Source organism: Terrapene carolina, unplaced genomic scaffold, assembly GCF_002925995.2.
Source record: "Terrapene carolina triunguis isolate 2854851 unplaced genomic scaffold, T_m_triunguis-2.0 Scaffold211, whole genome shotgun sequence".
NCBI classification, from domain to species: domain Eukaryota; kingdom Metazoa; phylum Chordata; order Testudines; family Emydidae; genus Terrapene; species Terrapene triunguis.
In genome coordinates this window covers 15,038,929-15,066,356 of record NW_020664562.1, presented here as the reverse complement: position 1 = coordinate 15,066,356, position 27,428 = coordinate 15,038,929, and the positions used below count along the sequence as shown (strand labels likewise).

At 39.3% G+C, this 27,428-nt stretch overlaps 1 protein-coding gene across 5 annotated transcripts in view; it reads left to right on the top strand.

Moving 5' to 3' along the window:
* The first annotated feature begins 5,051 nt into the window (after nt 1-5,051).
* Nucleotides 5,052-27,428, top strand: part of LOC112109982 (netrin-G1) — a 211,898-nt gene continuing 189,521 nt past the window's right edge. For all 5 annotated transcript variants that reach the window (XM_026655976.1, XM_026655975.1, XM_026655972.1 and 2 more), the window contains exon 1: nt 5,052-5,359. In XM_026655976.1, the coding sequence (XP_026511761.1) occupies nt 5,114-5,359 (246 nt within the window). In that variant the 5' untranslated portion in view covers nt 5,052-5,113. The remainder of the gene's footprint in view (nt 5,360-27,428) is intronic.

Sequence of the window (27,428 nt, the reverse complement as noted above, 5' to 3'; positions counted from 1 at the left end):
TCTTAAGTGCATAACACTTGCAAAATAATGTAATTAGTGCTACAGAGTTGACTTAACCAATAAAAGATGGTTAAAAAAAATTACAAAGGTTTTATATTAAGAACTTACAGCAGTTAAAAATGAAAGTTTATGAAGTATTTTCATTCCACGCTGAATGTTGATGATACAGTGTAAGTGGTAATGTTCATGTGCTATTTTACAGGACAAAGAAAGATTTAGGGCAACCTAAAATTTTTGTAGGGTATTTTAGAATCCCTAGTTTTATTTTTAGAACTTCATATTCTGTTTTCTCTTAATAAGAGTAATAAGACTTCTAAGATCTTTCTCCTAAAATAGAGAAGAAAATTTTTCCATTTTCATCAAATGTATTTAACTACTTAATAGAAAAAGAATGTGAAGTTCTTCTAGTATACGTACTGATTTTGAAATATCCTAAGAATTTTTAGGTGCTACATTTAATCAAAGATAGGATGTAATATAATTAAACACATGAACATATTTAATTTGCATGGATGAATAACTGCATTTATGAAATGCTCAGATTTAATATATCACAGTATGTCAGTATACCACTGTATGACATGTTTCATAAGTGGTAACAGTGAAAATATATATCAGATACCAGTTGTATTTTGTAGTATACACCATATTTTATTCATCTTGGAAAAAAGTGATTTAGAAATTATAACCAAAGCAACCAAAAATCACCTTTACTTGTATTTTATAGGAAATATTAATGTACTCTGATTGTAGATGCAAAATTACAATAGATTTCACTTTAAACTATTTTATATAGTCCTACTATTATCATACACAACTGCCATTGACTGAGTTTTTTATACCTCTAAATGTTGTTTCTTACACCAGCAGATACTGGAATATGTTATCAGATAACTGACTTTTCACCTTTCTTTCTAATTCATGGTCTGTACAAGAAACGATCACTAGTTGCCATTTTATGAAATCTACTGCATAACTGAGTTTTTGGGAGAAAATCTATAATGTAAGTACAGCAAGTTCTCACCAAGAGACTTCTGCAACACAGCGAATGCTAAGCTGCTAGGTGACAATTTTTATAATGAGAAAATTATCATAGTGTGTGTGGGAGGAGGGAAATATTCACAGTGACCAAAACAGATACAAGGAGCGGTGTTTACTAGCATATCCTAATAAGAATTGACAGCTTCTTTTACCATAATTAATTACTGCTGGAATATACTTTTTGGCTGGAGTTGGGCGGGGGTGGAGGGTAACTGAGCAGTCTACATAATTAAAATGCTGTGTGATGTTGGCCTGACTCAAGTTAGCCACCTGGAAACAGATTCATGCATGTAAAGCCATTTTTACAGACTATTTTTGTCTTGGTCAACTAATGCCCTTCATGTAGAATTGCTGATACAGAGGTATACATGAACTTATATTATGTGGTATATATCCACTACTCTACATACAGAGAAATAGTTTGGAAGAAAGCAGAGACAACAGGGACTTCAGCATTGTTGCTCCACAGTTGCCCAGGGAATGCCTGCTGTTTTTCAGGCAGGAGTTAAGGCACATGTGAAAATTCAAAGGCCTAAATGTTCTACAATTAATACAGTTATTGCCAAGAAAGGTTAGCTCCAGTATAGCATGTGCCACAATTTTATTGAATACAGCTAGCATAATCAATTTTTCCAGTAGTTTGCAGTCGCCTTTCCTTCTGTCAGTGAAGATGTCAGTCTCTGTATGTCAGACCCTATGGATCGTTTCAGTTTAACACAGCAGAACACATGGTCAGTTGCTGAAGAGAGGACTACAGGGTACAGAGGATTTGGGCACAAGAAATGCATCGGTTATTATGTTTGGTGCGTTTTACTCCATAGGGCCAAATGTAAGTGTATTCGTGAAAACAAATCTTGGTTTATATTACCCACCGTTTGCCACGCAGTTTAGAGCTACAATTGATATTGTTTTAAAGTTCAGAAATGTAATTTTAAAATTTTTGCAAGGTAATTTTTTTTAAAATTAGATATGTTTGGGAATAGACAACTAGGAACTAGAATACACATAATGAATGACACTGCAGGCATAAATATAATAAAAACAAATTGTGTAGCTCTATTATAAAAGCCTCTGTGACCCATAGCATATGATATTTAATGTGCTTTGGTCAATATCTTTCTCTATGTCAATGGGAGCTCATTAAAACAAGATACTGCAGAGTAACTGAACCATGCCATATTAGTTCTTGCCAAAGCCTGACATTTTTAATACATTAATAATATATCTGTAATATAATGGAAGACTATTAATCACAACTGGTTATGTGCCAGAAATTTAAGCTATAATTGGCTGCTTCTTGTCAGGATTGTCCATCACTCAGTCCTATATCTTCCCAATACTCAAATATCTCGCACTCCTCTGCACTTTTTCCTTGTCAGTGCACTAAATTTGATCAATGTTATAGTCTATAATTCTGTGTAATGACCATCATTATGATGCTGACTTTCTTTAATGAGAATTGGTTATATGGTGAGAGTTGTAGCACAGTGGGTGTTGAGATAACAGCTAGCTTCGCATTCATTCTCAATAGCTATATTCTCAATTCCAGTTAATACATCTGTTTACAGCCCTATCTAGTCCCACTTCTTTGTAGATTGGCAGTGACAACAGGTTATAGAGGAAAAGAAAAACTAGCAAAGAAAACATTAATAAAGAGTATATTTCTGACTAAATGAGAGGCTAAATTGAAAGGCTGTTTAAACATAGTAACTTGTTGTTGTTTCTATACAGTAACTTAACATTCACTTACTAGTTTTACCAGCTTTGCCCAAGCTCAAAATAGTTTTTCTCATCCTTCAATACTGAATATGCACTGATTTGTCATGATCGTTTAAGAGACTTTGTAAGTTTTTATTTAGAAACAAAACATTTTTTTTCAGGTCAATTCCTTACTTATAGATGTTGACCTTTGTATTTGAGCTGTTTTTTTCCACTCCAAAACAATAAAATAGACTGGGGAAAGTGGATAGAAACAGTGTAATTTGCATGCCTTTAAAAAGTTATTTGAATTAATTAATTCCAAAATAACAAGTTAAATATTTCCAATGGAAGGTGTTTAAAAAAAGCCATGATACTTAATGGTCTGATTTTAAAATGTATTTAATTTTTGTAAAGTATCTGAAGTTTCTGGTTTTGTAGCAAATTCAGATTTGAAGTTTACATGTATTTAGACAGCTAATTATTGCTACATGAAAATTCAGATATTAACACAATTTCCAATAGAATACATCACAAATCACAGCTGTATGATAACATTTTATGAAATGAATATAATGGAAAATTGCGCTTGTGTCCATAAGGCAATTATTGTAAATTACTTTGCTATGGAAACACACTTCAGCCATCTGTTGGCATTTCATAGTGTGTGTGGCTTATTTCAGTTTAAGATAGTGCAGTATTTAAATATAGTCAACCCGTTCGTGAAATTGCTTTGAAGACAACTTTTGCTCTTCCTTGAAAATGTGTATTATAAAACAAGGTGTGTGTGATGGAGCTCCTTTCATATTTTTATGGCATAGGAAGATTCATCATACTAACTAGAATATTAGACTGCAGACATTAATTGAGCTATGCAACATTATGATTTATAGTTGTCTGTAAACATGAAATTTAAGAGGTTGTTTAGATTGTAAGAGTCAGCTAAAGAGTTGAAAAGTACAGTAGTAGCTGAATGCATCCTTTTTTTCACAAAGGGGCTGATCCTATTCCCATTGAAGTCAGTGGCCAAACTTCCAATATCTTCAATTGGAACAGGATTGATTGCAAAATTAGAGAACACTACATTGACTTATATAAATGACTTCTGAATTTGTAACATGTTGTTTTTAAGGTTTATGATTTTATGTCCTGGTATTTTACATCTTACCCCCCAAACAGTTCTGTATATTGTTGTATTTCTGTTATAGAAATAAACAAGAGGTAGATATGTAAAAATAATTAAGAAAACATGGGACCCATGTTAAAAGGGAAATTGTTAATATAATAAGCTACAGATGAGCCCGTTGTTATCTTTATCGTTAAATGCAATTTTAAGAAAAAGGAGCAAAGCTTTTTCAATACTAATGAGAAAATCCAAACAGACAAATGTGTGCTCCTAATAACTCTCTTATTAAGCTAACAAAAGCATAGAAGCATACGAGGCATTGTGAGCTCTCCGGGGTCCTCGTTCCAAGAGATAAAAAGCACACCGGTAGTTGTCGTCTTTGTCACTGTAATAAAAGATCCGCTCTGCTGTTCTCCTTGGAGGTTGAGGTTTCCCCTGCCTCATTGGTTATAAAATATGAGAAATGTTTAAGTTCTGTTGTTTGCCTTTCAGGTTTTGCTAAGATGGAAATGTCATTTTTGAAGCAAAAACCTGTAGCTCACCTGAAATGTTATAAATCTGTCTTTGTTAGAGAAGAGTTAAATCCTTCATGTTGAAATACTTTTCACTGTGAATGATTTTGGTAGTTTGTTCATTCTAGCAAAGCACCCACAGTAAAGGTTATCTATATTACACCAATTTGCTTTATATTGCATCAGACCTCCAAAATGTCAACATATCATATATTTTATAATGCATTGATTCTTGGACAATAACTCTTACTCTTATTGTTTCTAAAAGGGTGTTGGTGCCAGAAGAAAAGAATGATTGATGGGAAACAGACACCAGGCTGTAGACACTCATCCTTTTGCTTCAGATGCTGATTTATCAGTGCGTCTAGGTATCCCTTGTGAGCTTTGAACACGGAGGATCACTCGGGGTTATCGACAGTACAAGTGAAGACCTACAACTTTGCTAAATTATTATCTGCTCTCGGACATCTTTTACAAAAAGCCCGGATAGACACATGATAAGACAAAGGACAAGCTTCAGATTTCTGTGAAAAGCTGTCCTTTGAATATGTTAGGCTTCCACCAAAGTCTTCAACTTAGTAAAGCAAGTACCATATTCTAACGCTTCACGTTCAGTTGTGGAACCTGTTTTATAAGATACATACATAAATATATGTGTATATATATTTATAATCTATAGACTGTCCTTAAATCAATACTGGTTATAATTATCAAGGCAATTTCAAAGGATTTAGAGATGTATTTGTCAAGATTCCTGTCACTTCATGCCCTTTGGGTTACTGTATCTTCAGTGATGCAGCATTATCCTTCAGTGTGGGGACATTATGATGTGTGTAAGACTCAGATTTACACAGAAGAAGGAAAAATTTGGGATTACATGGCCTGTCAGCCGGAAGCCAGAGACATGATCAAATATGTGAAAGTGACCCTGGATCCCCCTGATATAACATGTGGAGATCCTCCCGAGACCTTCTGTGCAATGGTAAGGCAAACTTTTCAATGCTTCTTTCCTAGATGGTTTCAGGATGTTTCTGTAATAGGCAGAGGCAAAGTGGAAATCCCCAGTTAAGATCCAGGCAAAGCTACATAATATTATGAGCTTGTAAATGTGAAAGGCTTCTGAGAAACAAAGCAATAAGAAATAAGCAATCTTCATTAAAACACATTAGGCTGTAGGATAAATGGTTCATTTAGTTAGAACCCAATGCTGTTTCAATTGAAATCAATGGCAATGCTTGCAGTGGACTTAAATGAAAGCAGCATCAAGCTTCTAGTGCACTAACCTTTCACCTGGGTGTCTTTGCATGGGTTATTTGTGAAAAAGAGTTTGGTGGCTTGATTTTAGTGTGTTCACATCATGAAACCACCATAATGTGGTGTAATTAGGTGTCCTTGCCCAATAGAAGCCTACAATTAGAATACTTAAACTTTATTGCAGGTTTAAGGGGGAGGGTGCATTGACATCATTTTCAGGGAAGTATGCACAGCTCTAACCGTTGTTACTTAATGCTTCGTTATCATGAGCCATAAATGTTCACAGTTGTATTTATGGGCAGCATTAAAAGAAACACTATTAGCTAGGGTCTGATTTTTCAGAGGTGTTGAGTACCTGCATTTTCCTGTGATTTTAATTAGATTTGCGGGTGCCTAGCACTTCTAAAAATCATGCCCAAGGGTCTTAAGCCAGACTTTCTGCATCTGGGGTCCCTAAAATTAGAGGCCGATTGTGAAAATGTTGCCCTTGGTAAATAGTTGTGCCAGCTGTAAAGAACTAGGCACTTTGTATGTGTCAAAACATTACACCTGAGTAAAGCTTTATGCATAAATGTTTGCCAGGTCAGGTCCTAGGAGATTTTTAATGTTTGGAAGAAATTTTCAGCTTGTAGAGGACTTTTTTTCCTTACATTATATAGAAAATTTATTTTCTTTCAGTAGAATGTTAATTTCTGTTGAAAACTATTATTCCTTGATAAGAAAATGTAGTTTTGAAGTATAAATTATATATATATATACACACACACACACACACACACACACACACACACACACACACACACACACACACACACACATATATGATGTTGTACATGGTTCATTTTATTATATCAGTAAAGCAATAGAAATTTGTGTAATTTTAGCTAATAATTTTAGCTCTGGGAAATTGAGTTCTTATAAATAAGTTTACTGTAAATTGAAATAAACTACTAAATATATTTGTTTGCCTGTATATTATCCATATGGAGATTATTATTACTCTGTGACAAACAGGTCTGTTCTGGGGAAAATTAATTTATGGCACCAGTTTCAACGCCCAGAACTCTTGAAGGTGTTCAGGTCCAATCACACACACATTTAGGATGTTGTATGCATGCACACATACACTCACCACATACACTGCGCTGATATGTGAAGCAATTACATTGGTTTTGTAACTTTTGATTGCACCACTTGCACTCTGCCTACTAATCTGTCTCAACTAACATTGTTTCAAACAGACACCATTTTTATTTTAATAAACATAACTTGCCAGTGTAATATTTCCTTCTCTCTTCCTACTCAGGCTATCAGGTTGGGCAGCACAGCTACATACCACCCCTTCCTGAGAGCTGATTGATTTGCTAGAATCTAACCCTTATTAATATAACTTTTAATTCCATTACTAATCCCTGGTTCATAATGAAACCCCTCTCAGACTCTTACCTAGGAAACCCCTAGTGGCTGCTGCTGTAGTTTGCATACAGAACTGAGATTGTTATGAACGTGCGTATAAAGCTGAAATGACAACATAAAAATATGATTTGCTCTTTGTGTTTAGACAAATTTGGCTGTCATAGCCCAATTCAACACCCCAGTGGCTTAAAAATGGTAAAATTATCTGCAATTATCTGCAGCCTGCAGCTAATTTTCTGGATAGGTTAAACAGAAGCTTTGAAAAGAAGCCTACAGACGGAAGAAGTCATCCGCGTTTGTACAATTTATGGAGCAGAAGTGCTGATGACAGTAGAAATTCAAGCCCTAGAGTGCTCCTCTGGATTTCATAGTCAATCAAAACTAAATTAAGAAACAAAGATTATTAAAAAGTCTTCTGTGCATGTAATTCTGGCATAATATTATGAGGTGGACATTAAATGTTTCCCTCTGAGACTTTCAGCATCATTAATGCAGCATGTCTTTAATTACAAGTAGGCTCATATTACTAAAAAATAGGGGAAATAAAGTACTCTGTGGTGTAGTTAGCAATGCCATTATTATGTTTACTGAAATAATTAAAAGAAGGGATATCATTCTTCTAAGTAACTTATAAGTCAAAATGTGCAATGAAAATGGAAACACTCTTATGTATGCAGCATAACTGAGTATAACAATTTAGTGCAGTGGTATAGAAGCATTATTAAGTATAATTCCACCTAGCAGAATTCCTAGCAGATGTGGTGTTGTGAAAGGTGTTTTTTCTTTTCTTTTCTTTTTTTTTTTTTTATGGATTGTAAATCTTAAGGTACAAATTCTACTCTGTTACATCTGTGCTATTCTGTTAATAAGCGAGAGATTGTATGGGTTTATTTGGCTAAAGTTGAGGCTGTAGTGGATTGCTTAATCTTCATACATGTACATTTGAAGAGACTATATGAACATGAAAGGTATTGCAGTCTTTACCTACATTACCTGAATTAATCCATCTATTTTCCATACTGTTAATTAAACCTAAGCATTAAAAAGGTAATTAAAGTTAGCAGTGTTTGCAAGGGTATCTTAAGTTCAGATAACAATGTTTTTTGCCTTGAAATTTCCTATTTTAAGAAATATTTTATTATATAGTATAATAAAATTAGGAAATACACTATGTGCACCATGCGATTGTAGGGAACCTTTGCCAACCCCTGTCCCATCTTTCAGCCTCATGTGGAGACCAATCACAATATCATTTCTTGCATTCACTAGAGCATGAGGTCTGTGCCAGGGTGAGTGGCTAGCCATTTTGGAGTGGATGAGAAGAAGGTGACCTTACACTTGTCCAACAGGTCCTGAGTTGGCTAACCAGTACAGGGACTACACATTGCAGCCTCATCAGGGATGACACAGAGGTGGCACTCCCTCACATGCAAAGGAACTCCCAAGTGGTGGTGTGCCTTTTTCTCAGCTCCCAATGTGGAAGTGCAACTTTAGTCTTATGAAAGAGAAAAAAGTAAATGTATGTAATGACAGTAGAAACAAAAGATGGCTTGGTGGAACCTGCAGGATGCTTGTTTCCTTTGCAATATAAAGGCAGCTGAAAAAAAATATCCTCAAGTCAAAATTTAAGACTCCGGTTATGGGGAAATCAGATTTATTTCATTTATTAACCCATTTGAAGGCTCACTTGTGAATTATTGACAAGAATCTGTCAATTTGAATTTAGCTCCAAATTTACATTTTGTAAAAACTAAGCTAAGCAGAAATGTGCCAATGAAATTTTTAATGTGTTAAACTGTCTTTCAGTGGAAACAGAATTTTCTGAATCAAACCTACCCTTGCAGTGTTTGCGCTCTCCTGCAATGTTTGCAATGCAGCCACTGCAACAATGTACCAAGTGCATAAACAAGTACTGTACAGTGTGTTTTAAATGTTTGTTTATGCCTGTTTTTTTGTTTTTCTTCAGTATGTCAAATTAACTTAGCTACAATCGAATATTCAAACAACTTCCTTCAGTGTCAGTAGATGGCTACTGCAATAACTGTAGATGTGAACAAGATAAGGAATTGTAGTGTCACCATGTAAACATTCAGAAGTAATAAGAAAAAATTAGCAGAAAATTATATTAGTGCTCTTACAACCTGGAAACAACTGTATAATGTAACAAGTTTACTAGAGAGATAGCGGTAGACACACAGATTTTCTTTGGTAGACTTAATCGGACAAGCAACATAATTCTTACTCAGATTGTCTTAAATACCCATAGGGAACTAGTTTCTATAACTAGAGTTTGGCTCTGTCCACAAACAAGCTTTCAACCATCTTTGCAACCTTATGAGCGTGGTTGGTTCCAAACATAGGGTACGTCTGCACTGCAGTCAAATGTTTGAGTGTTGTCCATGTAGACATAGCTGAGCTAGCTTTAATCGAGTTAGCATGAGTACCAATAGCCAGGAAACCATGGCAGCAGAGGCTTCAGTGTGGGCTAGGGTGACCAGATAGCAAGTGTGAAAAATCGGGACTGGGGTGGGGGGTAATAGGTGCTTATGTAAGAAAGCCCCCAAAATCAGGACTGTCCCTATAAAATCGGGACATCTAGTCACCCTAACGTGGGCTAGCTGTCCAAATAAGTACCTAGGGTCCTGGATGGGCTTGTACAACCCATGATGTCACAGCTTCACTGCTGTTGGTACTCACACTAGCTACATTAAATGTATCTTGCATATGTCTACACATGCTGCAGTCACACCTCCAAATGCAGTGTAAACATACCCATAGTTAGCTGCCACACCTAAGAACTGAGTTATAACCACATTGTATGTGGATGCAAACAGCATTTCAACCTTTTCATGTGGCACAGAATTGTCTTCCTGTAACCAGCATGCTATTTTCTTTGCTGTGTGGGCAGGACCCTCCCACCCCCAATATGTTGGCTGGTTTTCATTATTCCCAGTTTTCTGCACACAGGACATCCCAGAATGCATGGTCTCACATGTTGCTGGTGCAGCTCTGAATGCACTCTTACATAATGCCCCAGAAGGTATCATGGTGGGTATGGATTTGCAAACACAACATCAGTTTTAAAATAAATAAAATGTATTCCTAGTAAAATAATTATTTAAAAAAAAACATTCTTGACAGATTGAATTCCATTCACAGTTGAATTATAGTGGCTCACTGTCAATATAACTGTCAGGAATGTCCCCTGAAATCTTAATATCAGCTGTAATAAAAAAAATTGATATATAAATAAACCCATTTCTAGTAATATACTGCAACCTGCACTGATGCTGCTAAGGTGCAATTGATCATGAGGCGATGGCTCATGGATTCCAAGCTTTAGGGACCCCCTAAGAACAGGATTTGCTGTAATAGAGTAGTATAATCTATATAGTAGTGTCCCAACAAACGCTCACTGTCTGAGGTTATGTTATTATGGCGTAACATCACTATATGGCAACACTGTGTCATGATGATGTATCATTAGGAACCCCTACTTTACTGTGTGCAGGTGTGCTAGAACACAGCAAACTGTAGACTTTATTTTTACAAGGGGTGGGTGAACCCGAACTGCATCCCAATACAATACTTGCTTTATGACATTCCATTGCCATGCCAGCCAAGAAAAGCTTGTGCTATAAAAGCCCATTCCTGGATTACAATACCTACTGAACTCATCTGGCATCTGTGGATTCTTCAAGTCCTGTACAAAGTCAAAAGAACCGTTACTGTTACACTGTACCATAGTAGGATGTTCATATGGGTTCACTTTTAAGATGACATAAGACAGTTTCCAAATATTAGCATTTATTAACACTTTGGTTTTTGATTTTTTCTTTTTCTTTTTAGTCATAAAGTGACCAGTCCAATGCATAGACTAAGGTTCCATGCACTCACTCCTGCAAACACGTAACTGTGTACATATCTTTATTCACATGAATAGCCCCATAGCGTTAAATGGGGCTATTCATGTGAGGAGTTATACATGTGCATAAGTCTTTCTAGGATCAGAGCCTAAGAGCCATCTCATTCCCTTTGCTTCATGGAACGGAACAGAGAGGATGAAATGCATGGAAGCACTAGCATCCCCTGCTGGCAGTTACAGGTTGTGTTTGAAACCATTTAAGCAAGTTATCCTTTACTCCATGTGGAGAAAAAAATTCATTACATTGCCTTGCTTAAGGGGACTAGGAAATGGTGAGACTGTAGGTGCTGTTAAATTTTCCTCTGAGTTAGTGCCACTCACCTTCATTGTTTCTATTGTGATTCAAGGTAGAAACTGTTTTATGGAGACTGAAATTTCCTGTATGTGAAAATAAGTGCGTGTATTTCCAGATGTCCTGCAAGTAGCCAAAAGCAGGCCCCGGATATTGGAATGATTAAGCCAGCTGTTTCCTCTATCATGGCCTCTGCACTAATATTCTACCCTGAAAAATTGATAATAGCCCTCGATGCTGTTATGTTCTTCGACTGATGAGGCAAAGGGGCCTTTGCACTTAAAAATTTAGTCTCGATAGACTGAGAAGTGCAACACAATCTTCTGAGCTAATTTACCTGAAGAGACAATGTCCACAGATCTAGATTTATACAGTTTGATTTTGTATACATTTTTCCTCTGCAGTTTAATGTATCCACAACAGTCACATGCAGTGACGCCATTTGGATATGTAGATGTGAATATGGCTATGGATAGTAGTCTGAGTGTATTTTAATAATATTTTTGTCCTATAAAGCCAATGACTTCATGATTTTTGTTTTATTTTTATATTGCTCCTCTCCCTCGTCCAGTCCAGTTTCTACACAGTGAACACTATTGCATAGATATTGGAAAGGCCTTGCGTTTTCACCATGCAAATACTTATGCATGCAAGTAGTTCTACATCAGTTCTGTGGTGTTTTCCATGTTCTGTTTTCTATAGAACGCTTCTGTTTCTCATCATTTAATTCTTTAAACAGTTTTTTCTACATGGACTTTATAAATAAAAAGAGAAATTAGCTGAAGTGAATTTTAATTGTTTACTCCATGTAAAAAACAGTTCCCTGGTTGAGACATTTTGTCAAGTTCCAGACCAGAGAGAATTTTTACTGCCAAGTAGTTGTAAGGCCTTTAAAAGGGGACAGCGTTATATAAGAGCATTTTCTTACGTGTAAATACAGTGTCTTTCCTGTGCTTGTTATATTTTTATCTCAAAAACTGTCAAGAGCCATCACTGTAACTCATCAGTTTGATTTTTGCCATCTTTACTTGCTCATAAGGCACTTTCCTCCAGTGAAAACTAGAAACAGAGCCGATTATGGATGACATTTACAAATGACTGCAAAAAAACCTAACTAAATAGCAAACAACATTTTTTTTTAAAAAAAACACCCTGTGTATAACCAAAAAGTACAGAATGTGATTCTTGTAACTACTAAAACAGTTCTTATATGTTCCATTTTCTACTTCTATTTTTATCTGAGCCTTCCGAAGTCTGGTAGACCCCTTGGCTTCATTGCCCAGATGGATCTAGCAAACAGAAACAATACTGTAGGGATAGCCTGCAGAAATATCCTGGAGAAACTCTAACACGATGCCTCCTATACAGGAGTATGTTCAAATTTCCAGTGCCATTACACAAAATTTAAACAGTGCACTCCCCTTTCCCTGTCTAAAAATCTGGGAAGCTCATTATTCACTAGAAAGCCAATTTTTTCCTCATTTAGATGATGAAATAAAAGTAGCTCTTGAAAATAATAGGGGCTACGTACAAGCTTTGTGCCCACACCCATGCGCATATTCTTCAGTTTGGACATCTCAAATTTTATATTTTCAAGCAACCAAGATGAAAATGTTGTGCTTCTGTTGATATCTATATTCGCTACCATCAGCAAGAAAACTTGTCATTTGAAGCTGGGAGAAAAGCTTGGGTTTTGGGGAAGATGATTTAGAAGCAACCATGTAAAGTGAACTTTATTGGTGATGCATTGGTTTTGATTTTTTTAAAAAATGCTGTCTAATTTTTTCCTATGGAAAAAGATGTTTAAGGGTAAAGCATGACCTCCACTTTACCTTTAAAAGTAAGTGGTTGAGATTTTTTATGTGGTCTATAGAGGACTCTGGCACACACACGCTTAGTCTCCTAAGGGCTGTAATACTATAGTTTAATTCATGTTACTTGGGTCAATACAGAGGTAATTAGGTGTTTAGTGGCCTGTGATGAGCAGGTCAGACTGGAAATGGAGGTTCCCTCCGTCTTTAAACTCTATGATGGTATAATTCTAGAGGGAGATTTTCAAAGCCACAAATAGCCGTTAGCATTGAAAATCTCCTCCTTGGAAACATATCCTTCATTAAAATTAATTTGCACCATTTAAGGACCTGAACCAACATTGATTGAAGTAAATGGAAAGACTCCCATTGATGGCTGGATCCAAAAATCTCCTTGCATATGTCAGTTGTGTAATGAAGATGTGTCTAAATGCCCTAGGTCGCTTTGGAAATCTCAATCAATGACTTTCATAGGTTCATAGACTCTAGGACTGGAAGGGACCTCGAGAGGTCATAGAGTCCAGTCCCCTGCCCTCATGGCAGGACCAAATACTGTCTAGACTATCCCTGATAGACATTTATCTAACCTACTCTTAAATATCTCCAGAGATGGAGATTCCACAACCTCTCTAGGCAGTTTTATTCCAATATTTAACCACCCTGACAGGAACTTTTTCCTAATGTCCAACCTAAACCTCCCTTGCTGCAGTTTAAGCCCATTGCTTCTTGTTCATCTTAGCCTCTAAAGGATACAACAAGTTTTCTCCCACTTCCTTATGACACCCTTTTAGATACCTGAAAACTGCTATCATGTCTCCTCTCAGTCGTCTCTTTTCCAAACTAAACAAACCCAATTCTTTCAGCCTTCCTTCATAGGTCATGTTCTCTAGATCTTTAATCATTCTTGTTGCTCTTCTCTGGACCCTCTCCAATTTCTCCACATCTTTCTTGAAATGCGGTGCCCAGAACTGGACACAATACTCCAGCTGAGGCCTAACCAGCGCAAAGTAGAGCGGAAGAATGACTTCTTGTGTCTTGCTCACAATACACCTGTTAATGCATCCCAGAATCACGTTTGCTTTTTTTTTTTTTGCAACAGCATCACACTGTTGACTCATATTTAGCTTGTGGTCCACTGTAACTCCTAGATCCCTTTCTGTCATACTCCTTCCTAGATAGTCTCTTCCCATTCTGTATGTGTGAAACTGATTTTTCCTTCCTAAGTGTAGCACTTTGCATTTGTCTTTATTAAACTTCATCCTGTTTACCTCAGCCCATTTCTCCAATTTTTCCAGATCATTTTGAATTTTCACCCTGTCCTCCAAAGCAGTTGCAATCGCTCCCTGTTTGGTATCATCTGCAAACTTAATAAGCGTACTTTCTATGCCAATATCTAAGTCGTTGATGAAGATATTGAACAGAGCTGGTCCCAAAACAGACCCCTGCGGAACCCCACTCGTTATACCTTTCCAGCAGGATTGGGAACCATTAATAACTACTCTCTGAGTACGGTTATCCAGCCAGTTATGCACCCACCATATTGTAGCCCCATCTAAGTTGTATTTGCCTAGTTTATCGATAAGAATATCATGCGAGACCATAACAAATGCCTTACGAAAGTCTAGGTATACCACATCCACAGCTTCTCCCTTATCCACAAGACTCGTTATCCTATCAAAGAAAGCTATCAGATTGGTTTGGTTTGACATGATTTGTTCTTTACAAATCCATGCTGGCTATTCCCTATCACCTTACCACCTTCCAAGTGTTTGCAGATGATTTCCTTAATTCCTTGCTCCATTATCTTCCCTGGCACAGAAGTTAAACTAACTGGTCTGTAGTTTCCTGGGTTGTTTTTATTTCCTTTTTTGTAGATGGGCACTATGTTTGCCCTTTTCCAGTCTTCTGGAATCTCTCCTGTCTCCCATGATTTTCCAAAGATAATAGCTAGAGGCTCAGATACCTCCTCTGTTAGCTCCTTGAGTATTCTAGGATGCATTTCATCAGGCCCTGGTGACTTGCAGGCATCTAACTTTTCTAAGAGATTTTTAACTTGTTCTTTTTTTATTTTCTCTTCTAAACCTACCCCCTTCCCATTAGCATTCACTATGTTAGGCATTCCTTCAGACTTCTTGGTGAAGACCGAAACAAAGAAGTCATTAAGCAGCTCTGCCATTTCCAAGTTTCCTGTTACTTTTTCTCCCTCTTCACTAAGCAGTGGGCCTACCCTGTCTTTGGTCTTCCTCTTGCTTCTAATGTATTGATAAAAAGTCTTCTTGTTTCCCTTTATTCCCGTAGCTAGTCTGAGCTCATTTTGTGCCTTTGCCTTTCTAATCTTGCCCCTGCATTCCTGTGTTGTTTGCCTATATTCATCCTTTGTAATTTGTCCTAGTTTCCATTTTTTTTTACTCCTTTTTTTATTTTTTAGATCATGCAAGATCTCGTGGTTAAGCCAAGGTGATCTTTTGCCACATTTTCTATTTTTCCTACCCAGCGGAATAGCTTGCTTTTGGGCCCAATAGTGTCCCTTTGAAAAACTGCCAACTCTCCTCAGTCGTCTTTCCCCTCAGTCTTGATTCCCATGGGACCTTACCTATCAGCTCTCTGAGCTTACCAAAATCTGCCTTCCTGAAATCCATTGTCTCTATTTTGCTGTACTCCCTTCTACCCTTTCTTAGAATTGTGAACTCTATGATTTCATGATCACTTTCACCCAAGCTACCTTCCACTTTCAAATTCTCAACGAGTTCCTCCCTATTTGTTAAAATCAAATCTAGAACAGCTTCCTCCCCCCAGTAGCTTTTTCAACCTTCTGAAATAAAAAGTTGTCTGCAATGCAGTCCAAGAACTTATTGGATAGTCTGTGCCCCGCTGTGTTATTTTCCCAACATATATCTGGATAGTTGAAGTCCCTCATCATCACCAGATCTTGGGCTTTGGATGATTTTGTTAGTTGTTTTTATATATGTAAAAAAAAAAAGCCTCATACACCTCTTCCACCTGGTTAGGTGGCTTGTAGTAGACCCCTAGCATGACATCACCCTTGCTTTTTACCCCTTTTAGCCTAACCCAGAGACTCTCAACACTTCCGTCTCCTATGTCCATCTCCACCTCAGTCCAAGTGTGTACATTTTTAATATACAAGGCAACACCTCCTCCCTCTTTCCCCTGTCTATCCTTCCTGAGCAAGCTGTACCCATCCACACCAACATTTCAATTGTGTGTATTATCCCACTAAGTTTCGGTGATGCCAACAGTGTCATAGTTGTACTTATTTATTAGCACTTCCAGTTCTTTCTGCTTATTACCCATACTTCTCGCATTTGTATATAGGCATCTAAGATCCTGATTTGATCTTGCCTCCCAGTTTTGCCCTGACCCTTCTTTCTCTCTGCCATTATAGCCCACGCTCCCTCCTATTTCTAATCTATCTTATGTAAAAGCACAATTAGGAATATGCTTTCTGTGTATTTACATTCCATGTCATGAATACTTTCACTAAAAAGCTTTTTTTCAGTATATTAAACCTGTTTGTTTATTGTGTAAATGTTTGTTTTTGGATTTCCTCACCTACCCACTTGTTGAAAGCAAGGGTCAAAGTCTCCAGTGGCTGGACAAGATTTGATTACTGGGATACATTTTGTTCTTTGATACATTTACTGCACTTCTAGGGCAAGTAAGAATGCTCAGATAGCATATTTTAACAATTTTTAACTGGAAAGTGCCATGTCACACATCCGAGAAAGACAAGGTGGGTTAGGCCCAGACCTGAAGAAGAGCTCTGTGAAGCTCAAAAGCTGGTCTCTTCCACCTTTGGTCCAGTAAAAGATATAACCTCACCCACCATGTCTCTCTCTCTCTCTCTATCTCTCTCTCTCTCTCTTATCCTGGGATCAACACCGCTACGACATCACTGCAAACAAAAATGTCACATCACAGTCTGGATATTAAAATATATTGTTTTACTTTTATGAGTCCCACAGCTTGTTTATAAATAACTAACAAGAACAGAAGAACCTATTAATGAATAATCTCCCAATTTTTCTCCATAATTATGCCATCATTAATTGTGGCACTGTATAGTAGTTAAGTATCTCTAAGCTCATCCTTTATAAGCCCCAATTTTCATGGGTTTAGAAATAGGTCTCAGAACAGGAGTAAATCAAAATACTTTTTTAAAATTAAAAAACAGTTGTATTTTTAGCATAATTAGTTGACTATTAATAATGTAAACTGTGTCCTTTTTAACAGTAAAATAATGGCCAAGTTACTGATGTGTGAAAATACTTGGGTATTTTTCATATCCAAATTTTTTAACCATCCACGCATTTCCTTTTCTCTTTTGCACTGTTTCAGGGAACTGAACAAAGTCCCCCTTTGGCAAAAGGCAGAGAAAGGAAACTTCTAAGTTTGGAGTGAGATCATTCCCATATGCTTTGGTTTTGGTGCCAGCAAAGGACTCAGACCTTGCTGTCTGAACTGGTACCAGTTTTGCTGAGCTGCAGCATAGGAATAGAGCCAGGTAGCTCTCACAAATATGCTACCGTTGGGCTGGTTCTCCGTGTAGTGTTCTCAGACATTGTGGGCCAGATTCTCAGCTGGGGTAAATTGGCATAGCTCCATTGACTTGAATGGAGCTATGCTAACTTACATCAGCAGAGGGTCTGTCCCTGTACATCTGCTGCTTCTGTTGAGATTCAGGCCTGATACAATCTGTCTCTGCATTCTTCCCTGGGTACCAGCCCTTCACGAGTTCTTCCTTTGGCCTCACTAAAATAGTATCCTCTTCAAAGTGGTGAAAATTGGAAAAAAAACTGTCCTTGCAGAGAATACAAAAGACAGAAAGCTGGAGATGCTTCAAAGAACGCAGTGATATTACCTGTGCCCCCCGGACTGTACATGGTGGATTCTGGATCTGAGAATTTTTCCTACCACATACTAGTTTGAGAAGAAGCCACAACCAAAGGATTTCTCCCTCCTTATCCTCTTCCCTCTCTCTATTGGACAACATAATCTTCCACCAGATGGAAAGGCTTCCATCTACACCCTCGGAACTCTTTCCCTCCATACCCAGGTTGTCAACCAGTGGCAGGTACTTAAATCTTAAGGTCAAACACTTCAGTGGCAATATGATAGAAGTGTGCACTGAAATGTGACTTGTATTATGAGATCTCTCTCAGAATGCCATCTGTGAAGCAGCCACCTTCCCCGTACGCACACTCAGAGGAAGTAAACATGCTGTGCAGCAAAAGTACACGGAAAGGCCCAGAAAGTTTAGGGTTTTTAATAGGCAATATTTGACTCTTCTAATCAACACTAATCTGATGAAGAATTTGGAGCAAATATCATTCTGGTAGTTTTATCTTGTCAAGTGCCAAGTAGTGCTAAAAGGTGAATTTGGAATGATAAAATTACTGCATAATATCAGACATACATCAGTGAACAGCAAGATGGCACTGAGTCCAACAGAAACCTGACTTTTTGTCCCTTTTTCTCAATCCCACTTTCAGAGTAATACAAGGTAGGTAGAGTATGCTAATACAATTTTCCAGAGTCTTGTTCTTCCCCTAGGGCACTTCCTTCTGAAACCTCATTTAAATCAGAGGTTCTCAACCACCATCACAGTTGTCACTAATTGGTGCCCTTGCTAGCCATCTTAGCAGAAGCCCCAAAAACTGAATGCATGTGAGGGAGTCTTCACCCCATAGGGGTTTTCCCCACAGGTTAGAATTGAAATACTGCCTGGGAAGTGTTGGGAAAACTGTTGGTATTGCTAATTTTACTTTGGATCAGCTCTGGGCTTATGCCATACGTATGAAACCTTTCATAAGCACTAAAACATATTTTTAGAAAAAGATAAAATAACCTAGGTGTTTAGCAGCATCTTATAAATCTGCAAAATACTTTGCTGTGAAGATGTTCAGGTCAACAGTAAATTGCTGAGAAAGTTTAGTTGCCAATTTTTTGCTTTGGGAGTTGAGTACTAGATAGATCTCTTCCTAGGCAGATAGCCTTAGAGGTCTTTGGTCTCCGTCTCCTGTCAGGAGTGGTAAAGCACTGATACAGGGGAGCTTGGTGATAAGTTAGCCTGCATGCTCAAACCTTATGATAGCAGTGCATAGATTAATGTTGATCCTTCTGCCATAGCCTGTTCCCTGCATTCTATTCCCACATCAGGGATACAGGGAGCAAGTACAGGTAGGGGATCCAATGAGAACACCGCTCCTAAGCAAGCTGTACTGCTGGAGGGTGGGTGCCATCAGTGTGTATGTTATAGCCTTCAGAACAGTGGGACTGAGATCTACACTTTTCACTACAGATCTCAAAGAGTTTGTAGGTGTGCTCTCTCATCTCCATGGGAAGTCAAATCCCCACTTGTCTTATGTGCAGGATACCTCAGAAATTCTGGCAGTGCTGTCTCATGGAAACTCTGTTGGAGGACATGATCCAGCTCATAAATACTTAAAAGCAAAGAAATTCATAGTTAAGCCTGAAATACCTTCTTGCCTTATATTATTCCCCGATGCCAAAATATCGTATTTCAGAGGTCTCCAAACGGTGGTCTTATACTGTGGTTGCTATTATTTATTCCTTTATAGAGTCTTCTGCCCCGCGGTTCAGAACGCTTTTCACAGAAAAAGTAGTGCTGTAAATAAAGACACATAACACAACCCAGAATATCAGAAACGACTTTACAAATAATGTTCAGGGACTGTAAGTGAACAAAAAATTAGAGTCCTTTCCTACAGTGTCTCCTTGCTCTGGAACTCCTATGAAATCCCATGGGTGGTGCAGCTGCAGCCATACAACAGAGCCCTTTGTCAGAATAGGGTTTTTTAAAATTCTTTTTAAGAAATCATTTAAAAATTTACTCTTCTAGGTTTGAATCAGACTGCACTATTTTTATAAATTTTGTGTATCTGTGTGCATGTTTGTGTGTGTATGAATGTGATATAACATGACACAATTGAAATTGTAAGGAAATCTAATTTTAACTTGCAGTTGATTTATGAAATGATGCTGAATTCTTTGAGTTTGTGAAAATAACATATGATACTAATAATCCTTTAGAACTGATTTAGCACCAAATCCTATTGGAGTGCCAGTAGGAAGCCAAGGACTTGTAACAAATCAATCACTTGTAGTGACATTTTTATTACCGTTTCAGAAATGCCATGCTTTAATTGTCTCCCCACTTCAAATCAACTGCTTAGTCTGGTTTAGCGAAAGCTTTCTTCCCAGATAGCCTGCTAGTTGTGACTGTCCTAGCATTTGGAAACCTAAGCTCTGTATACCTTCCTGGCATGATTACTGCTGGCAGGAGCAGAACCAAGTACCTGTGAGGCAAGTCTCAGTGTGCATGCAACTTAAGAGAGTGACAATGCCATATTGATTACTAGTCACATTTTCACTGATTTTTTTTAAAGTTACTGGGCCAAATTCTCTGACTTATAGCCCAGGGATTGAAATGGGTGTAAGTCAGCTCAGAATTTGACCTTTTTATTTTAAACTATGTGAAATTTTCAGCAGTGGTGTACAATTAAAAATGGCTTTGTTTTTATAACAACGGGAAAAATACTTCAAATGCTTTTGCATCCTTTCTAGCACAAATCCAAAAGATGAACTGAAGTGCAACTATAAATAGAAAATAAGCTTTAAGACACTGTTTCAGCAATGATGTCTTTGCCAGCTTGTAATAAAAAGGTTTCTTTTTTTCACAGACCCATAAAGGACTCCTGATAAAATTTTTCTAATCTCATTTTTTGTTCCTTACATAGATTAACCTTTTTATGGTTTACTGAAGCCAAAATACTGATTTGTCTCCAATTGGTTTGCAAACTTGTGAGCTGAACAAAAGTAACATGACACCAAGGTCATGTCATGTAAGTGATAAACCTCATCAACTCTGGCACTCCAGAGGTCAGTGGTTTTGTTAACTCTGAGTTCTTGGCCTTGTGATTCTGGACTTAGTGGTATTATTATTGATTCAAATGAGCAGATGGATTTTTTTTTCTGTGTGTTTTTGCAGCCATTGAAATGCTGGCAATCAGCAATACTGAAAGAAAACCATTTCCTGTGTCTTCTGCCTGTGATATTATTGAAAGTCCACACAACACCAATACAGTAATGGTAGGTCAGGGGCATACACAGTTTGACACCAAAAACCACATCAGCAATTTGTTAAGAGCTGCACGTTAAATAAAATGGGACAAATTGCAACCAACCTCATATTTAATATATCAGTGCAAACACAGAGTCCGTGCATGCAATGTTCCATCTCTACACAAGCAGAAAGCTATTCAAATTAATATGGACCATGGCATGCAGGATCCTGTAGACTCTGCATATCCCATTTCTCTCTTTAAGATGAGGACAGCGAGCAACTGCACTGTAGAACTCCAAGGCATACATTCCACATTTGGGCTTCACTTTCTCCACCCTGTACTAGATGGCTGGGTAATTATTTTGGAAGTGAATGTTTATGTCAAACCTACCTTTATTGTACTTTGGTAGGACCTTCAGTTTGTGCCACCTTAGAGGACACTCTCAGACTAAAGTAAGATCTGCAGATTCCCAATCTTGGCATCTGATTCAAGGACAAAAAGCTGGGAAGCAAAATAATGTGTGCCATGAAAGATGTGAATACTCCATGTAAGAAATTCTGTGTGCAGGTCCAGGACTGCTTTCTGATGAGAGTAATGAAGTTTGTGCTGGATACTTCATTCAGGAGAAATAACTTATGATTGTATAAAGAGTGAGTTAGTTTTTTAGGGACTGTATGGCTGTAGGGTTGTTGACACAAGTTTATTTTTGGAAGTTAATATTAGATGCTAAGACTAAGTTATGGCAAAGCTTGTGACAAATGGATATATACAATGTGCTGTTTGGCACTGCTGAAAAAAATGATGATGCAGTTGACTTGAATCAGAGAGGTAAAATAGCACTAGTGGGTTTTTGAGAGAGGGGAGAAGAGGTTTTATAAAGTTTTTCAGTTCCCATCTTGGAAGTGTTATGGAGGATGCTTCTAAGTAATAGCTATACAGATAATCGCAGATTACAGTGTCATACAACTCCATTAACTAGGTGAAGAAAAAATAGCAACATTTTCATTTTAATGAGATGTCAGGTCTCTCCCTCGCTGTACCATGCATCTTAATGTACCTTGCTGTCTGTACTGACTTGAGGCTCCAAGGCTTTGTCATTACTTGGCAATTCCTTTCTCTAATTTCTTGTGACACATGGTGCTTAAATCCACAAGAAATGTGAGGTAAGGCAGGATTCCTGCAGACTGACTTGCCTTAAGAAGAGCCTTCATTTGCATTATTCATTAGATAAAGGCACTGATTTGCATCTCATTTTGGTTGTCTCAATTTCCAGGCAGAGAATGTAGGAGAATTCTCAAGATTGCTAATTTTTTATTATATTAACAGCATTCATGTGGGAATAAGTCTCCATTATTTGCTGCTCTTTATTTTGTCTTACACTTATCTTAAATGCCTCCAAAAATGATGTGCCATTGGTCCAGGGGTGGGCAAACTTTTTGGGCCAAGAGCCACATCTGGGTGGAGAAATTGTATGCAGGGCTGGGGCATGGGGTTGGGGTGTGGGAGGGGGTGCAGGATGGAGTGTGGAGTGTGGGAGGGGGTGCGGTGTATGGCAAGGGGCTCAGGGCAGGGGGTTGGGGTGCAGAGTGTACGAGGGGGCTCAGGGCAGGGAGTTGGGGTGTGAGGTGCAGGTAGGGGGCTTAGGCCAGGGAGTTGGGGGGCAGGGCAGGGTGCAGGAGGGGTTCGAGCTCCGGCCCGGCGCCGCTTACCTAAAGCGGCTCCGGGGTGGCAGCGGCGTGCACTGGGTCCAGGGCAGGTTCCCTGCATGCCCGGCCCCGGCCCCGCGTCGCTCCAGGAAGCCCTGCGGCCCCTGGGGGAGAGGAGGCGGAGGGCTCTGCGTGCGCGTACCTCCCCCGAAGCTCCCATTGGACGCGGTTCCCCATTCCTGCCCAATGGGAGCTGCGGGGGAGGTACCTGGAGCCAAGGGCAACACACAGAGTCCTCTGCCCCCCCCCCCCGCCCGGGGGCCGCTTCTGAGAGCAGCGCCGGACCCGCGGCGCCATGGGGGGCAATCCCGCGGGCCGGATCCAAAGCCCTGAGGGGCCGGATCCATCCCGCGGGCTGTAGTTTGCCTACCCCTGCATTGGTCCTTTAATAGTAAAATATAGATCTCTACTCTTCAATGAAAGGTATTAAATTGCTATCATTACAATTTTAAAAGTTTATTTATTTGAAGCATAATTCCATATGTAGTCAATAATTGTAATTAGATTGTAATTATTGGCTGGTTTCTATTTTTATAAGGTTATAAAGCTCAGATGCAGAGGCTTGTATAGCTGTAATGGTTGTGTATAATTTGATAGTATCTGAAGGTTTTTTCGCCATTCAGTAGTCTGAAGCAGTAGCATGTTAAGAATGTTATTCATTCTGTTAAATAACACAGCTGTTAAGAAACACAGTAACCCAGATAACTTTCATCAGTGCTTTCTTCTCTCCCTCTAAATCTTGCTAACTAATTTGCCTTATACTTAGCTTTCTCTCTCAACGTTTCATTCAGAAAGCTGGATTTCAAAAAGGAGGAGCCAACAGGTTTCACTGTTCTGTCTGCAGTATGTTGTGTGTTTTCATTATCAGCAGCATTATATGAGCTCTGTCATCCTAAGGTATTAAACACAGAAAATGGTCTTTCGTTGTGAGTGATATGTCCCTAGTGAACTGAAGCAGGTTTAGTTATTTGGTATATATTATTTAAAAAAAGTACAAAAAATACAGTTAACCAGGAAAGGCTCTGAATATCCTGTGCCATTCCTTTTTACACCTCCATCCGGAGCTAATGATTTCATCATGCGTAGGTCTACCCAAGGTAGCTTTAATCAAGTGTGCTAAAAGTAGCAGTGAAGCTGCTACAGCCACACATGCAGTGGCACAGGCTAGCCATCTGAGTATGTACCCAGGGTCCCAGGTGGAATTGTTCTCCGGTAGCTACCCTGTGCTGCCACCCATGCTGCTGAAATGTCACTGCTATTTTAACGAGCTAGACCAAAGCTAGCCCGGGTATGCCTACACTTGCTGCAATCACACCTCCCAATTACAGTGTAGACCAGGAGTTCTCAAACTTCACTGCACCACAACCCCCTTCTGACAACAAAAATTACTACAGGAGCCTGCTGCCCAGGGCGGGGGAGGGGAACAAAGCCCGAGGACTTCAGCCCCAGGCAGTGGGAGGCTATAAGCTGAGCCTTACCACCCAGGGCTGAAGCCCTTGGGCTTGGGTTTCAGCCCCGGGCTGTGGGGTCAGGCTTCAGCCCCAGACCCCAGCAAGTCTAACTCCAGCCCCGGTGATCCCATTAAAATGGTGTCATGACCCACTTTGGGGTCTCGACCCACATTTTAAGAACCGTTGGTGTAGACATACCTTTAATAACCTACATTCACCTCCTCGGATAGTGGCTCACATGGCTAAAACAAATTATTTATTAGTAGTAGTTTTAGTATTACCACCAAAGACTTCAGTTGGGTTGGGACTCCATTGTGTTAGGCTCTGTACAAAAACACAGGAAGACTGTATCCTTGCCTCAAAGAGTTTACAGTCTAATTTGAAACAAACTGCAGTACGAATGAAACAAGCAAAAGGAGGGAAGGGGCAGCAGGATGAGGGCAAGACTCATAAGATCTTGCAGTTACATAGACTATTTATTTGCACGATATGAGAGTTCCACATTATTTACAAGATTTTAAAAGAAAATAATATGTATTCATGACTGTCACTCAACCTCTCTATCATCAGATGGTTGATTTCTTGGAGGTGTCACTGCAGAAGTGAATCTGGAGGAAGAATTTGAAAGAGGAGAGGATAGTACCTTTGCACATGAGTTCAAGGAGAGCATTTCAAGCGTACGAGACAGTGTGGTAGAAAGCACAGAGTGCAAATACATTGCAGTGATACAATCCCAAAATGAGACAGGTTTACTTTAAGGCCTTGTCTACATTATATCTTTTAACTGAATTTGCCTCTAGTTAGTAACTTGTCTGAATCTAAACATAGTTTATATCCACACACAGCATAGTTAATACATGGTTAGTAACCGCATCAGTTCTTGTCAATGACCAAAGCTGGCACGTGACTCTTTCTGTAACCAGGGCAAAACAGTTATTTTGCTGTGTAGAAGGAACTCCTGTCTATCTAGGCTGGCCAGTCTCTTTCTCCCAATTCTCTGTGCTATAGGAAATCCCTCTGTGTACTGGTGTGTGTCCTTCATTCCATGCTTATGTCCTCTGGGCGTACAGAGTATACTGGGGCACTATGGGATAGCTCTCCAGATTTGTCCAGAACATACAGATACAAACAGGGTTAGGCTTTGTGGACATACAAATACAATTGGCGCACAGTTGCATTATATAGACCTAACTGAACAACGTTTTTGTTGTGAGTGGGTAGGATTACCAGGTGTCTGGTTTTTGACTAGAATGCCCGGTCGAAAAGGGACCCTGGCGGCTCCGGTCGGCACCGCTGACCAGGCCGTTAAAAGTCCGGTCGGTGGCGCAGTGAGGGCCCAGGGCTAAGGCAGGCTCCCTGCGGGTCCCAGAAGTGGAGGCCAGGTCCCTATGGCCCCTAGGCGCATGGGTGGCAAGGGAGGCTCCATGCACTGCCCCCATCCCCAGAGCCGGCTCTGCAGCTCCCTTTGCTCAGGAACCGCAACCAATGGGAGCTGCGGGGGCAGTGCCTGCGGGCACGAGGGAAGTGCGCAGAGCCTCCCTGGCCGCCCATGCGCCTAGAGGCCACAGGGACCTAGCGGCCACATCCTGGGAGCCACAGTAAGTGCCACTGGGACCCTGCACCTCAAACCCTCCCAACCCCTGACCCAGCCCAGAGTCCCCTCTCGCACCCAAACTCCCTCCCAGAGCCTGCATCCCACTCCCTCACGTACCCCCAGCCATAAGCCCCCTCCTGCACCCCAAACCCCTCATTCCCAGCCCCACCCTAGACCCCGCACTCCCAGCCAGAGCTCTCACCTCCCCCAACCTCCTGCTGCAGCCTGGTGAAAGTGAGTCAGGGTGGGAAAGAGCAAGCAATGGGGGCTGGGGGGGGAATGGAGTGAGTGGCAGGGTATCAGGAAAGGGGCAGGATGTTCGATTTTGTGCAATTAGAAAGTTGGCAACCCTATGAGTGGGTCTTCTGATGCAGTCATGGTTGTACTGGGCCTGAGAAAGAAAAAGGATGGTATAACAGGACTTCTGAATTCTAGGCTAGGGCAGTATGCTATGAGGCAGCAAATAGGTTTGATTTTGGGCCCATTTAAGTTAATGGCAAAGTTCTCATTGATGTCGTTGTTGCAAGATCAGGTCCATAGAGCACATGGCTGAGCTTGTTGAAGCCAACCAGGGGAAAGGGCAAGGGAATACCATTAATTGCAATGAGAGTGTGTTGTGAAATCTCCTGGTTTGTTTGAAAATCTCAATACCTGTGTACGGGCTTTATTTTTTATACTGACTCTGGTAACATAGAATACCAGGTTTGGCCAAGAAGTGATCTAAACCATTTATTATTCACTTGTGTTAACATTCTCAGAATGTTCTTCCCTAACTGCTGTTTGTAGTGTCTGGATTCTGTGATTAATACTGTAATGCAAAGTAGATACTTCTCTTCTTTATAGCAGAGTCTGGCACCAGTGCTATATTTAAGGGTCTTCTGACATTTCCATTATAAACTCTGTGTTTGAGGCTGTCCTAGTTTGTATCAGGCTGAAGGTTGGCAAACAAATCCTGGAGGAGATTGGATTGTATTTTTTGTAAGTAATAGCAGCTTAAGCCAGGTCATCGAAAATATAGGGTTTTATCAGTTCAAGATTCTTATTTTTGTCATGCTTTTTTTCTTAGAAAAGTCTAAGTTTTAAATAATTAAACCTGTCAGGTACTTAGGGCTAAATGCTGCCCTTCACAAGATAAAAAGTGCTTAAACTGAAGTTGTGATGACCTACGTGCTATATAAACAATAACATTTCTTCCACAATTAGAATATACCTTTTCTTGAACACAGATCCCCCTGATAGTGCTTGCAGAGCTACACTTGTGACGCACATAGTCAGTATTCAGCCAATGGCTAGCTCCATATCCATACCTAACAACTTTATAGCGGTTCCTAGTTCGGGTTTCAAAATGTAGAATGGGGTTCCAAGCAGTTTTTTTTAACTGACGGGACTCTGTAAAGACTATTTCTAACTAAGAATAGTTTTCTGAAGCATATTTTGAAGTCAACATATTCTCCAAAGGCTTTTCCACAATGAATTATTCCAAATAATATTTATCAA